This window comes from Cynocephalus volans, chromosome 3 (assembly GCF_027409185.1).
Source record: "Cynocephalus volans isolate mCynVol1 chromosome 3, mCynVol1.pri, whole genome shotgun sequence".
Lineage (NCBI taxonomy): Eukaryota > Metazoa > Chordata > Mammalia > Dermoptera > Cynocephalidae > Cynocephalus > Cynocephalus volans.
Genome location: NC_084462.1, coordinates 150,869,927 through 150,885,401, shown reverse-complemented (window position 1 = coordinate 150,885,401; position 15,475 = coordinate 150,869,927). Strand labels below are relative to the sequence as shown.

Here is a 15,475-nt window from a genome sequence, read left to right as displayed (position 1 = left end):
CAGCTCAGAGGGGCTGGGGCTTGCTCCCAGGGAAGGACAGAGAGGTGGCTAAAGGCAGGTGTGGGGGTAGGGCCATATCCATGCAGAGAAACCCCTTGCTTTCCATCTCCAAGCCCCAAGGCATGTCCTGCAATGAGGCAACAGAAGTGTGATCTCAGCCTGGCCAGAGCTGGTTCCTGGGGTCTGGTTTCAGGCCCGGCCTAGCAGCAGGGCCACTTGCTAGCTCCCTAGAGCCGTAAGGGATTTGCTAGGGTAACGTAGGGCATGGAGGAGCAAGTTGTCAGGTGCAGGAGGTTGGATTCTGGCATGTCTGTTTCACTGTTACAGAACAGAGGCCAACTTCCCCTACAAGGCAAGGGGAGAGTGGTGCCAAAGGGGTTGGCCCTGGAGTCAGAAAGGAAGACGCTGGTGCACAAGAACATGTAAGAAGTGGTTTTATTCCAGGTATATGTTTCATAAAGACAAGGTCCTCAAGGACAGCTAGTGGCACATGCTTTGGTCAAGAAGAGGAAAAGCAAAAACAGAACAGGGCTGAGTCCCCACAAAGGACAGCAGGCTGACAGGTGTGAAGCCTGGTCTGACCACAGGAAACGAGGGAGAGACCTTCATCGAGGCCCTCTGAGCAGCAGTCCTCTAACATTCAACGAGAGAAGCCCACGCTCCCACTCCTGAAAGGTCTACGCTCAAGCATGGCCCAGGCCTCTTACCCCATCCTCTAGGGAGAGGCTTTCGCCCCTGCCCAGTTCTGTCCTAAGCTGTGGCAGGAGACTTCCCAGATGAACAAAGGATCTGAGGCCTGCAGATGGCAGCGGATGAAACATCACAACAAGACAGAAGTGTGGTCACAGGAGCAAAGGGCCTGCGCTGGTGAATCCAAAGGGGTGCACGCCAGGCACAGAAGCACTGCTGACAGGATGCCAGGGAGAGCCAGGAAGTGAGAGGAAACTGCTGGAGAACCCTCCAGAGTGGGTGCTGCAGACCACTGACACTTGGCTCCTGACCCTGAGGGCCATGTAGAGGGAGCAGGGTGATGGTGCTTTGGGCACACCAGGAGGGAGATTGGGGATGGCAGCTCAGGTGGATAGTGGCTCCAATCCAGAGCAGAGATTCAGACTCTTTGGGGATCATGGACCTCTTTAAGAAGCTGAGGAAATCAAAGGACCCTCTGCCCAGATATGCAAACACATGCAATATTTTGGGAACAATTTCTGGAGATTCCTAGACCCTCGAATCCATGAGCTCCCTGTGGGTGTGCGAATCCCGGTCTGTGAAAGTCTGGGGTCTCCTGGAGTAGGAGTGTCTGCCCCAGGCTCGTTTTCTTTGGGAATGAGACCCCCAGGGGTCCTGGTACGACAGTCTTTTGCCCAAAATCACACTGCCTGAGCCAGTGGGGTGGGGGAAAAGGGGCGTGGGGAAGAGCAGAAGCGGTTCTAAACAAGGCCATGGGGTAGATGTGGTAGATATGCTCTTAGCGGCTGTGAGAAGCAGCAGGGAGTTCTCTACACAAACAGGAGCCACCAGCGAGCCTCCCAGCCCACTGCAATAGCTGAACCCTTCCTGCAATGGGGAGGGGACTCAGGATGAGGTTTAGCCTGACGGTTTAGCCCCTAATGACTTAGGGGATGACCATTCTCCAGAAAGAAGTTTCCATTCTTACCAGTCACCCTGACCTATGATGTTATATTTACAGAGGCAAAGACCTTTGAGAAAGCAGAAGGCAAAAACTGCAAATAAGAATGGGGCTGGTCAGTGGCATGTGGTGGCTGCCCATCCTCCCGGTGGGCATAGACAAGGGAAACAGGGCACCAGCTGGTCATGAAGGCCCAAGAGAGAGGTCTCAGCCTGACATGTGGCCAAACAGAAGTGGAGTCTGTTTAATAAACTATGCCCAAGGCTGCCCCTAAAGATCCCTCTGCATCCTCTCACTGAGAATGTGGGTCCCTGCAGGGCAGAACCAGAGGCACGGTGTCAAGCCCAGGCCCTGGCGCTGGTAAGGTACGTGTGGAGGGACTGCGTCCTGGGGAACGGACTTGTTCTTTGGGTGCTTTGCTGCTCTTCCATCCATGCTCTTCTGCACATCACCCATCCTTCATCCCCAGGAGCCCATGCCGCCCACATCCAACCCAGCACCCCCTGACTTGGCATCTCTTAGACAGGGCACTGAGCTTCTCACTTCCTTCCTGCTCCTCACCTGCCCCTGCAGGCTGCCCGTCCCCCTCCTCGCCTCTCCGTCCATGCTGCCCACTTTCTCCCCTCACGCCTGTCCCCACAGGCAGGCCCCAGGACCCGACTGGGCCCCTGTGTGGTCTTCTGTCCTTGCTCTCCTCCGGAAACAAGGGGAGAGCCCACCCACCACTGTCTGGGCCCCGGGAAGGGCCAAGGGAGAGGACAAAGGGCCATGGCACCTGCCCAGTCTCTGTCCAGCAACAGCCCAGAACCCTGACCATCTCCTCTCCCAGGGCAAGGCCAGGGCGGCACGGAGATCAGGGTGTGCCCTGTGCCCTCCCAAGAACAAACTTTGGAGAAACGTGTGTCATGGCGGGATGTTTGCTGATGATTCTGGCAGAAACGTGAGGAGATGGAAACGGCCCGCTTTACACTCCCCCACCCTAACCCCCTTCTGTCCCAAAGTCTCATGCAAAAGTACAGGAGGCCCTGGGGCTACCGTCATGTGTGTGGCAGCAGCTGCCACTGCTGGGCCTGGGCATCAGCCTGACACTTGCTGGTCACCAGCTGGGCGGGCTTCATCTCCAGGCAGAGGCCACTGACTGAATGCTGGATGAAAGATCCTTTTCTCCTCCATTTCTGGGAGGAAGGGAGAGAGGGAAGGAGGTGGATGAAAACACAATGATGAAAAATACCGCTAATGACGTTTGTACCTTCATTTCCCATATATGAACACGACCCTGTATATACCTAGGACACGCCTTCCTCATTTAAAACAGACTCTGTGTCCCTCATATGAGAGGCTGCCCCTCCCCACCCCACACAAGCTCTAAGCCCGTCCCTCCCAATGGGACGCTCCCTTTGCTTCTGCAGTTTGGTGTGAAGTTACTGCCTCGATCAGAGAAAGCAAAGCAGATTCTCATGGGCTGAATCAACCCAGATGTATTTTGTTTGGCCTGCACGGTGTTTATTTAGAATTTGGCTTAGTCGCAACATACAAATCTGTGTTTGGAGCTGCTAGTTAGATGTTGGGCCAGTTTCTTAGGTAGCTTCAGTCAGTTGGTGCTGAGGTGCTCTCTGTATTAGGTGGGACTCTTGCTCTCCCGTTCACCGTAGTTCCTGCCTGGTCCCACTTTCCTCCTGTAGAGGTTTCCCTGCCAGCTCCCTCTCGGCACTTGAGTTTGTGAGTCCTGGCCTGGGTGAATCTTTTAATTCTGCAAACAAGATTTCTCCCTCCTGTAGCCCCAAGCTTCTGACCTGGCCTATAACTGTGAGGCCGGCTACCTACACCCTCTGGGAATTGGCCACCATCTCTGCAGAGATGCTTGGTGCCTTGGGCTGAGTGTCCCTCCAAAACTTGAACCCCGCTGTGACAGTGTTAAGAGGGTGGGAAGTCCTATTATGGAACTTGAAAGGAGGGGCCTTGAAGAGGTGATTAGATTGTAGGAACATGCTGTAACAAATGGATTAATAATGGTGTTCAGGGGCATGGTTCTGAGGGCTTTAAAAGGAGATCTGTTAGACTCCATCTCTCTCTGCTCTGCCATTTTCTGCCACATGAGACACTTGGGTCACTGTCGCCACCACCAAGACCTCCCCAGATGGGTTCCCTGGATTTGGGTTTCCCAGCCCCTGAAACTATAAGCAATAAATTTCATTTTCTTACAAAGTACCCAGTTCTGTGTATTCTGTTATAAGCAACAGAAATGGACTGATACACAGGACAAGGCCAGGGATGGTGGCCCAAAGTCGAGTTCCCCGATCATAGCATCATCAAGGGGCTCCTGGGCCAGTGCCTTCTCTTCCAGGTGCCTCCCCTTCCCCAGGTGACAAGGGGGAGCAGAGTCGCCCCTGAGAAGAGTTGGAAGTGCCAGATGGAGGATGGAGTATTGTTTGGAACACTTAGGAGAAGGGTTGAGAGGCTGAGACCCAGGTTTCAAGGCTCAGGGAAGAATAAATAGTAAGAAAGGTCAACTCTTTTTGGCAGCTGGCCAATAAGGGGAACCAAATCCTTGACCTTGGTGTTACAAGGCTGCGCTCTAACCAACTGAGTCAACCAGCCAGCTCGATAGGTCAATTTTTGGTTTTTCTCTTATTTCCCTCCCATGCAATCACCTCTCTTCTTCCTATGTCCACCTTGTCTGCCATAAGAGGTGGGAGTGCTCGAGACCATGTGGATGGAGCCCTGAGAGCTCTGAGGGGGAGGGTCCATGTTCTCATTGGAACAGCTAGGGGAAGAGAGACAAGCCACACCCAGCTGCAGGGCCAGGGCCAGGGCTGCAGGGGGACATGGGGTGGGCAGGGAGGGGAACCAACTGGGGACGTGCACATAGGGTGGAAGGTGGGGGCTGCGCAGCCTACACTCTCCTTGGGAAAGCAGGGCTGTGAGGCACATTCTGCACCCACGCAGCCCTAGCAGAGAGCCTAAAGGCCAGGGGTAGTGGGTGAGAGAGGGCATTTGGCCCCCCTGCAACTCACAGCGTCCTATTGCATTGTGCTCTTCTAGCCCCTGACATTTACCTCGTGTGGGCCAAACCTCCAGGAATGCCCAGCTGGGGAGAGCATGTCCACCCTTTGCCCAGGAGGTCTTGCCAACCACTATATCTGGGTTGCAGGGCTGTCCTCTGGGTGGCACAGCCTGTGCTCAGTGCTGTCTCAGCACCTGGCCCTCTGAGTGTAGTGCTGAATCCCTTCTCTTTCTCCCCCACTAGACTATGTTAAGTCCCTTAGGGATCAAGGGCCATGTCCTTCTTTCATCCTTGTGGCCATCAAGATCTGTACATTCCCTGGCACAAGGTAGGCACCTGATGCAGTTTCATTTTATAATGAATAAATGAGTGAATGAATCCTCCAATCATTAAGAGGTGCTCCCCAAATTGCAGGATTCTCACTTCCTATCAGTGCTGTCAGGCACAGCCTCAGGGCCTCCCAGCCCTCCTGGCCACTTAATTCTGAGGCTGGCCGGAGAAACAGTATCATGTCACAGCATTCGTCCATGTCCACAGTCTTAGTTCTTGCAGATTTCCTGCAAGGTAGGCAGGGGAGGGAGCCCTCATTTTATAAGTGAGGAGACTGAGACTCAGAGAGGTGAAGGGAATGACTGAGCCAGGACCTGCTGACTCTGTCACACCTGGTCTAATGCACAGATGCCTCTCAGACACATAAAACCCAACTGGCCATGGAAACAGGGCCAAAGGAGGACCAAGAAAGGAGACCCAGATTCCAGAAAGCATTGGCAGTGGGAGAGCTGTTCATTCTGTCGTCCTGGGAGGGGAGGGGCACAGGTGCCCAGAGTGCTGTTGGGAGCCTGGCAAGACTTGCAGGAGCAGAATGAATGGGGCCAGGGAGATTCCTCCACCCCTGCAGGCTGGGTCAGCACAAAGGGGAAAGTGGACGATTTAGCCCCAGAGAAGTATCTGAGTGGAAGCTGCCCCAGGAGATACTCCCCAGCTCTGGCCTCAACAAGAAGGGAGTGGGGTTTACCCTCAGAGAGGTTGGTGCTCTAGGTGAAGGGAAGACTATGCACAGGCCCAACCGCAAGGCTGGGCAGCCTCAGGGCACAAAAGAACGAGCTGTATCTCCCCAATCAGAAAGTGCTTCAGAAGTGTTCAGCAGGGCCATCAAGCAGGCCACAGCACAGGGATCTCTCAGACAAATACACACACATACACACTCTCTTTCACACACACACACACACACACACACACACACACACACACACACACACACACTCTCTCTCTCTCTCTCTCTCTCTCTCTCTCTCTCTCTCTCTCTTTCCCCCACCCGTCCAAGCTGGAGGGAAAGGAATGTGGCTGCTTTTCCAGATGGAATAGCAAACTGCTAGTCATCCCTAAAGAAAGAGCTGATCCAGACAAACAGAAAAGGAGTGGAAGAAAAACCCTGCAGGCCATGTCAGAGAGCCGGGCACCCTGCTCCCGCCTCACACTGACCTGCAGGGTGGCCAGCATCAGGCACAGGGTGGACTACCGAGAAGGGTGGGCAGAGGAAGGGCTGGGGCAGCCTCTGGACTTGGGGTCCCATTCCCTGGGCAATGGAGTTGCCCTCCCAGCCAGGAAGGAAGCAGCATAGAAGGGGGCCAGGCCGAATGTGGAAATCCAGCTTCCAGTTCTGCTCTGTCACTGGCTGCTGTGTGCCCTAAGCAAGTGACTTCATCTCTCTGAGCATCAGTTTCTTCCTCGATAGGCAGGCCTGACCTGTCTCCCAGGATTAATGGAGCCAGTGTGGATGAGAGTGTTGGACAAATGGAAAAGGCAGTGATCAGACAAGGCTGGTCAGCCAGCTTGGAAATTACTATATCTAGGCCTCAGTTTCTCCAGTCAGGCAGCAGTCAAAAAATACTTGCTGAGCATCTACTATGTGCTAGGTTAAGACTGTGGGCTTAGGAGTCAGGCCAACCTGGTTTTGAATCCCAGCTCCACCCCTTCTCAGATGTGTAATATGACATATGTTCTTTAAATCCAATGGGACTTGGTTTACTCACCTATAAAATGGAGATAGTACTAAGGCCCATGTCACTGGGTGGCTGGGAAGATTACAGAAGTTGATCTATGTAAAACTCCTAGCGTAGGTTCTTGGTCAAAGCAAAAACTATTTGAGCTGCAGTAGTTGCCCAGGGCTAGGGATAAAGTGTTAACACGACAAATAGTTCCTGCCCTCATAGAGCTCACAGACTGGCAGGACAGACATTAAACAAATGTTTACCTGAAGAAGTATTTCTTCATGAGTAAAATAACAGGCATGACCTGGATGTTGACTTAGGCCCCCACAGATCCTCACTCTGGAAGGGCTTATTTGAGCTATACGGCTCAAGCTTGGGGCTCCCCTACCAGGGCCTCCCATCCCTTCTGTGTGTCCCCCTGAGGCTGCTGGCCATCTGCACCCAGGGGCAGGGAGGCTTACCTGCTTGCCTTCTCTCGGGTTGCACACCTGCAGAATGACTGGGGACCCAGGGGAGGACATTAAGGTAGAGGTGGCAGCCAGGCACTTCCCCTGCTGCTGGATGAGATGATCACTGAACAGCCATGCCTGCAAGATGGGGAACAGAAAGCACGTGTCAAAAAGTACTGTGATTGATGGATAGATGGGTAGACAGGTGATGAAGCAAATATACTGTACATTTTGTTTAACTTTCTGCAAATAATGGTAGAAGTTAGGGGTGAGTATATGGATATTCACTGTACAATTCTTTCAACTTTTCTATATGTTTGAAATTTTTCATAATAAAATATTGGAGTGGAGAGCTTAGCTGGAGCTGGTCCAGAGGGCAATCGAGGATGTACCAAGAGAGGCTGGGGGTAGGGATAATGACAGGATTTGGGACCAGGGCAGCCAGGGAGCTGGTCCACTCTGGGGTCTCCATGACCGGCTCTAGTTTTGATGTGGGTGCCTTGACACTCATATATTACACCTGTGTGCACACAGGAGTCCTGGATGCCCTGCTGCCTGTCGCACCAGCTGACCACAGCTGCATCCCAGGGGAGAACTGGGTGCTGTTTGAGCAGCATTTTTCCCTCTGTAAGGAGAATGCACTTGGCACACGGAGGGCACCTGTGTAGCAGACTGAGAAGGGATGGGAGTGTGGCAGGAGCAGATCCAAGGAGCAGAGTGTAAGGGAACAGCTTGCACTGGGAAAATGGGTCTGCGGAAGATGGAGACAGAGGAGGATGAAAATGAGCAGAGGGAAGCCCCTCACCCACTCCTGGTCCTGACCCCGAGGTCCTAAGCAGCTTACCTGGGCTGGTGGGGGGTTCTTGGCAGACCCTCTGCAGATCCCCATTCCAAGCAGGAAGTCCCCAGCTGTGTTCTGGCCCTGGGATTCTAAGCAGTTAACCCCCTGCTTAATGATGCCAGGGAGAACTTCCTTCACCGGGACACTGAGAGGAAAGGCAGCAGTCAGGCGTGTCTTCTGCCCTGCCTGCGCTCGCCCACCCCCTCTGCCAGGGGGCAGCACCCAGTCAGCTCCTGGGGCACTGAGGTCTCCACTGAAAGGGGTCCTCTGGGGCAGGGCTGGCCACCAGGGGATGGCAAACAGGAGAAGGCGAGGAGCAGGAGCAGCCCTGGGAAGACTGTAGTTCCCCAGGCCCCCAGTGAGTTCTTCCAAGCAGTTCCCAGAGCCCCAGGGACTGCCCTGGAGGCCAGGCCTGAGACACAGAGGACCGTGCAGGGAGAGAGCTCAGGCCAGAAGCATAGGGCTCCTCAGCCCAGAAAGAAGAAAACCTAGGGAGAGGCTGGGGCCTAAATGTGGGCTCAACAACCAATCACAAATGACAAGGAAGGAGTCGTTCTGAAGAGGCAAGTTCAAAATATGAAAATGTGTTCAATCTTACTAATGATTAAGAAATAGATATTACAACATCACCACTGTTTGTTTACCATATATGTATACGTGTGTGTATTCACACACGTATACATACATATACTTCAAAATGACAATGCCCAGTGCTGTCAATAGCTGTGCAATTGGGTCTTCTCATACCCTATCGGTGACAGCATAAATGGTGACAGCATTAATCAGCCCAACTTTTCAGTGTGGTACCATGTATCAAAGCTCTTAAATGTGCAGACCTTTGACCTAACAATGCCACTTGTAGGAATTTATCATACAGAAATAGTTACAGATATGTTAAAAGATATTCATCTCAGAGTGGTCGATTATACTGAAAATGCTGGGAATTCCTAGATATCCAACAATAAGCGCTGGGCTAAATAAATTCTTATTCATCTGTAGTATGGAAAACTCTGCAGCCATTAAAACTTACTTTGTCACAGTATCTGGTAATATGGGAAAATTCTCACAGCATACTGTTAAGTAAAACAGGCATGTTTCAAAATATCATATCATTAAAGCAGTTTATATGTACAGGAAGATATGCTCACACACACACACACACACTGACACCCCGTGGGTAATGAGCCTAAGGAGGCAGCTGGCCCCGGCTGGTACAGGCTCGGGCATCTGAGTTTATAGGTTAAGTGCTTTTTGGGATTATGTACCGACCGGAGGGTGATGGGGAGCCAAAAGGGGTTACAGTCTGATCATGTACCTAATCTTATCTGCCTCCTATTTCCTTTTCTGTCTCAGAAATTACATGTCTGAATGAGCACTGTCCCCTTAAAAGTAATCACTTCAGGAGGTCGACCATTTATTATATTTTTGTAAGTTAATGTTCTTCCCTTCACAGCTATTGTCCAGGGAACTGGGGTTATCCAGACTGCCAACTTTCTTCCAAGGATGCTGCTGTTGCTCAGATTATTTTGGAATTTCTTGGAAATTGCTCCCAGAGTCAGTTTAGTCTTGTTACTTTTGAGTTACATGGTATTCAGGACCAGGATTATATTATCTGGGTTAGCCATCTAGCTGATTCACTGGACTTGGCTTCCACCTAACTGTGGCTGTTTTCCAAACATCAAATCTTCGTCAAAGGACAAAGATTTGCCCCTTTTGAGGGGGCAGCATATGCAGGCTCTGAGGGCGGTGGAGTGTTCCTGAAAGCCACAGCAGCATCCTTGAGAGAGTGCCGGCAGTGGTGGGGTAACCTGAGCCAAGACCTGAAGAAGATGAGGAAAAGAACCGTGTGGATGTGACCACGATAGTGAAAAGGATTTAGAAATAGGGGGAGAAAGCCTCTGTGGCCACCGCAGCCCCACACGCATCCCGCAGGCACATTTGTACCTGACCGTAGCTCGGTGTGCACGCCATTCGCATTTAGCTTCCTCATTGCTACAGCAAATAGTTCTCCATGTTTTTTTCACAGTCTTTATGATTATAATATTAATAAACGCACAATATTTGCTTAAATCAATGTCTCGTGATTCCCTGAACCCAGCCCCGATCATGAGTTGTTTCTCGTTTTTTCACAGCAGCAGGTGAGTCTGCAGCACCTATCGGTCAATGATTCTTTGCTTTGGTTGCTTTATTTCCTTAGTATAAAGTCCCAGAAAGGTGAGAACAGGGTCAAAGGGAAAGAATGCTTCTGTGGCCTTTGCTATATAATGCAGTCTTGTTTTCCTAAGGGGACAATGTCCACTTCTAGGTCTAAGACCCAGACTTTTAAAAATTCTGTTCCTACTACACCTAATTGATAACTCCTGATAATGCCCTCTCAGTCCCGCCCCGCCCCAGCCTTCACATAAAGATAAATACTGCAGCTAGAATGATCCAGACTATCAGGATGGGGAGATCTAAGGGTGGCGGGGAGCCCCCACGGCACAGCACCCACCCAGTCCAATGCACAAGACTAGGGCCACACTCACGTGAGCTCTGGGTAGACGTTCTCCAGGTACCAGCGGAAGGACTTGCAGTTCATCTTCTTCCTCTGCTCAATCCGCATGGCCACACTGAAGGAGGAGACAAGGTTCGGGCACTGGCAGCCAGCAGACAGGATGCAGAGGATCCTTCTCAGGCCCCAGGAGGGCAAGGTCCAGGAGCTGTCCCAGCTGCCCTCCAGCCTTGGCCACTTGCTTTAGGTACTTCCTTGACCTGCAAGCTCACCAGGCCTCCTGTTGACTCCTCCTTCCTCTCCCCAAATCCTGCTCTGAGCTCCCCTTTCAGAATGAACCCAGCGCACAGGGGGACTTGAGACCTCAGTTCGCATACCATAAACTGGTCCTGACTTTTGCAGAGAGCAGAGAAAACTAGAAGTTTTCCTTTCCTGCATTCCAGTTTAGGAGAAAGAGTCTAACAACAAGAAGAAAAAGCTTTAAACATCTTTCAGGAGTTTTGGCAAATAGGAACCACCTGACGTGTCCTCAGGACACCCAAGTTCAATCACCCCACCTTCCTCAGCTATACCAACCATCACAGCCCTGGCCGAGGACCCTCGTCCCCACTTATCCAAGCCCAGTGGCTTCTGCATAAATGGGGACATGACTACTCACCTCGGAAGACTCTTGTGAGAATCGAATGAATTTAAGGGGACACGTGCTTAGCACAGGGTAAGTCTTCAGAAAATGAGTTCCCCATTAAAAGAAATATTTAGTGACATAACTTTTTTTTTTAAAGGATCGATAAAAACAGAAGGAAGAAGATTCATTGACAATCATTGATAATGTTTTCAAACTTTTCTGACCAAAACCTTAAGTAGAAGATATATATATCTTACATTGTGATCCGTGTACGTATTCAGGTACGCGTGTGAGTGCACACACACACACACACAAAAACTGAAATAAGAGTTTCATAAAACAACACTTACCCTTAACTACAATCAATTCTTATTTTCTATTCTGTTCTGTACTAATCTAATGTATAGTGTTTTATTTCTCTCTCTCTCTTTTAAAGCTGGTCACGACCCACTAAATTGATGTTGCAACCCATCTGCATTTTGAAAATGCTTAACTAGATTGCAGTCATAACAGTCCATGACAGGAAATTAGGCTAACATATCACAATTTTGAACAGTGGGTGGAGGCAAACCTCAAATGTTTTCCGCAGACAGCCTTTCCTAAGTACTCCCACAGATGCCCTTTTTCTGCAGGCAGCTGTGGGCAGGTGCCTTTTTTCACAAGTGAGGCTTCTCTTGTTATCTCTCCCAGGAGAATGCATGTTCTTCAAGGACAAGGGTCTTGTCTCTATGTTGCATACCCTCCCAGGGCCCAGAGGGACCCATTAGAGGGGGAGCTCAGTTACCAGGAAGGCTGTGAGGGGTTCCCTGGTGGACACCGCTCTGTGTTTTGCTGGGTTGTGCTAGCGTGGGTGGAGGGAGACAAACAATGGAGTTGTGGGGGCCCACCTGCCGAAGGCCTTCCCGATGGCCGAGGGCCGGGCCTCGTAGTAGTATTGCTTGTATTCATCCATCCACACCTCTGCAGTGCGCTTGGTATTCCTAAAAGGAGAGGAAAGAGCAGAATAAGGTCATCGGGGAGGCAACAGGGCTAGGGTGAGGATCAAGATGAGCTCTTATACAATTTTTGTTTGTCAATTAAAAATATATTTCTTTAAAAAGTGGCTGGTTGCTCACTTGGTTAGAGCACAGTGTTATAACACCAACGTCAAAGGGTTGGGTCACTGTACTGGCCAGCCACCAAAAAAAAAAAAAAAGAAAAGATGAACTCTGTGCAGTACAGGGTGATGAGAATCTCATGGTGTACACAAAACAATACTGACTGGGGTGGTATAAAACAGTACAATCTTTTTGGAGGAAAATCTGTCAATATCCATCAACTTTGTAGGTATATATACTCTTTGTCTCTCCACTTCAAGGAATCTATTCTACAGAAGTACCTGCATTTGAGCAAAAAGGACATGTACAAGAATATTTGTTTAACAAACCATTGGCAACAACCTAAATGCCCATCAATAATTAGCTACTTCCACATGATGAAGTATGTATGAAGCAGCCTTGAAAAAGAATGCCATGGTTAGCATGTGCTGACACGGAAGGTTGCCTGTAACGTGGTGCTGAGTGACAGTAAAGCATGCTTCAGAGAACACATACAGCATGACCACATTCATATAAGAACAGAAACACAGACACCCACAGTGTGTGAGCGTCTCTCCCTGTGCATAAACTATGTGTATACGAAGATGCATTTAAAGGCTGAAATGATAGGCCAGCAACCTATGCACAGTAGTTATTTCTGCAGAGACAAGTGGGAAACACAGGAGTAAGAATGGGTAAAAGGACTTTCACTTTTTTTCTCTATAATAGAGAGCAAACATATAATATAAATATGTATATATAATTATATTTGTACTGCTTGAATTTTTACAGTGAACATGTGTGACTTTTATAATTATAAAAACAATAAAAACGAGGTGGAGTGAAGCAAAACAAAACCCTAGGCCATTCCATTAGCTAGACTTGGGTAGTTGCCACTCCAAACTGTTGCGCGCCCTGCACAAAAAAGCTTGTCCTGATGAGATGAAGAATCACTCTAATAAGGAGGAGGTGCTCATGAGAACTCCCTTTGCCACCTCCATCAGGAGTGTGGGTCAGAGGGTAGTCTTTCAGGACACTGTCCACTCCCCCTTGAGACCAGGCACCTTGTAGCTGGAGACATAAATGGACAGATGCTTGATGAAGTCAGAGTCGGGACACTGGCCTCCATGACTGGCACCTGGGGTCCAGTGAGTGGAGGGCAGCACTTAGTTGGCCACTTAGTTGGTTTTTCAAGACTCTCGAAGACAAAGGGAGTCAGGGCAAGAGGGACCTGGTGGCAATACTCCCAGCTTTCATTACTTTCCCCCCGGGAGGTACCTGGAATCCCAGAATGGAAGACCTGGGGGGGGGGCAGGGGGGAATGGGGAAATTGAGGCGTGAGAAGTGGGCTGCCCAAGGTCACATGGTGAGTAACTGGTGGGGCTGGGGTCTAGAGCTGTGGGGTCCTGCTCCTAGTCCAGTGCTCTTTTCCACTGTGACCTACCTGATGTAGGTGAGGGCATTGCCCTCAGGGAAGTTGTAGGGGTGCCGTTTCCTGAAGACATGGCCCACCCTGCTGCAGGGGACGATTTCCAAACTCCCGCCGCACATCCACACCCGGAAGGAGAGCTCTGCAGGAGATGGCAGCATCAGGACTGGGAAGGGGCCCCTCGGCAAGTGAGTGTGGGAAGGGGCTGGCTTCCCTTCTCTTTGGAATCTCACTGGAGGTACATGCTGGGGTTGGATCTCCAGGGACTGTTTAAATGGAGGGCTCCCACTCCCTGCTCATGTTCCTGACTGCTCACACCTCACATGCAGGTGTGAGTGTGTGCGTGCATGCACACACACACTCTTGCAGATGAGCCCTGGGAGAGCAGTGGGAAAAGCTTTGAAGGAACACCAAGAACATAAGTAGAAGGAAAACTGCACCAAAGAGCAGCATCATTTCCAGCCTCTGTCCAGAAATCCCTGGCCAGACATGAGCCATGGAAGAACATATCTGCTCGTCGGCCAGCTCTGGGCACTGGCGATGTCAGAAAACCAACCGCCAACCAAACCACAGGCTGCTCCAGCTGGCATCTTTCTGGCTGGCCCCAGCCTTCCCTCTTGGCCCCAATAGTGTTCATGTATAAGCTGTCACTGGCCTCTTGAGACATGCTTCCTTTTGATGGTGGTGGTGGAGCTGAACAAGCTTTTGCAGGTGACTGTGGTCCCCAGCAGTGTTGGGAGATGGAAGAAGTGGTCATTCTGCTTCCTCAAAGGGAACATCATAGTTACCACTCTGTTCTCCACTCACCAGTTGCCATTTGTGGTAAGGACCCACCTTGGCAGCTGGCTGAATCTCACATAATCTCCTGATTTCCTACTTTCCTTCATATTAACCCTATAGTTGGAGACTCTGTGATGTTAAAACACCTTCTTCCTGTCCCAGAAAATCCATAACCCCCTTTTTTTTTTTTAATTACAAGAAAAAGACCATTCTCTCATAAGTTCCAGCCTTGGTCCCTCTTCCACTCACCAGTTGGACCTAAGGACACTCGTGGTTCCAGGCCATGCCTGGGGGCTCTTACCTGGCACAGCTGGTCAGGGCCCTCCCAGTGACTAGAGAAGGGGAAGTGTAGGAAGAAGGAGTAATGTCCACCTTGCTGCCAGCCTGTGTGCACCAGGCAATGTCCAGATGTGGCTCAGGGCCAGGACTGGAAACTTGACATACCTGGACCCACAAACAGGCTGGCTATATTATTGGGCTTCCCCAGGTCTGCCCATAAACTGCCAGGCATCCATCCCTCCTCCTGGTCAGAGCTCTGCAACTGGCCTCAGCAACTGAGGTTTAGAACTGGGGACAGGACCTGGGGGACAGATCTGCATTCTGGTTCCACTTCTGCCAGACCAAGTTTCTTTTGCTAGTTAAGTCACTTCATCCCAATCAGCCCATATTGTCCATGTCATTATTATTAACAATGTCAGTAACAATAGCAGTAACCACCATCCATTTACTGAGCATCATCCATTTACTGAGCATGACCTTTATACCCGACATCTATTTCTCACTGCAACCATGTGAAGTCAATATTATTTTCCCTATGTTTTTAAATAACTGTGAAGTTCAACGATGTTAAATAAACTCTCCAAGTTTGCCCAAATACTCGGTTGCCAAATTCCAACATCAAGTTCACACTTTGTCCAGCAAGCTGCACTGTTTGAATCAGATTCTTTAATTCATTCAGCAAATTTTTATTGAGCATCTATTATACATCATACACTGTTCTAGATTCCCTTATACTCTCATGGGGGGAGACACAAAAGAAACAAAAAATACGAGTAAATAAGGAAATGAGTATAATATGAAGCATATCAGATGGTGATAAGTGCAATGGCGAAAAATTAAACAGGGCAGGGAGCTGAGCAGGGCTAGGGGTGGGGAAGAG

The 15,475-nt window shown here is 50.2% G+C and overlaps 1 protein-coding gene across 1 annotated transcript in view; it reads right to left on the bottom strand.

Annotated features, from left to right (window-relative positions):
- Positions 1-472: 472 nt before the first annotated feature.
- GALNT16 (polypeptide N-acetylgalactosaminyltransferase 16) overlaps positions 473-15,475 on the bottom strand; it is an 83,774-nt gene continuing 68,771 nt past the window's right edge. The window contains exons 10-15 of the mRNA XM_063089795.1: positions 13,552-13,678; positions 11,919-12,011; positions 10,441-10,524; positions 7,919-8,060; positions 7,087-7,212; positions 473-2,805 (exon numbers count right to left, since the gene is read on the bottom strand). Of these exons, the coding sequence (XP_062945865.1) occupies positions 2,668-2,805; positions 7,087-7,212; positions 7,919-8,060; positions 10,441-10,524; positions 11,919-12,011; positions 13,552-13,678 (710 nt within the window). The 3' untranslated portion in view covers positions 473-2,667. The remainder of the gene's footprint in view (positions 2,806-7,086; positions 7,213-7,918; positions 8,061-10,440; positions 10,525-11,918; positions 12,012-13,551; positions 13,679-15,475) is intronic.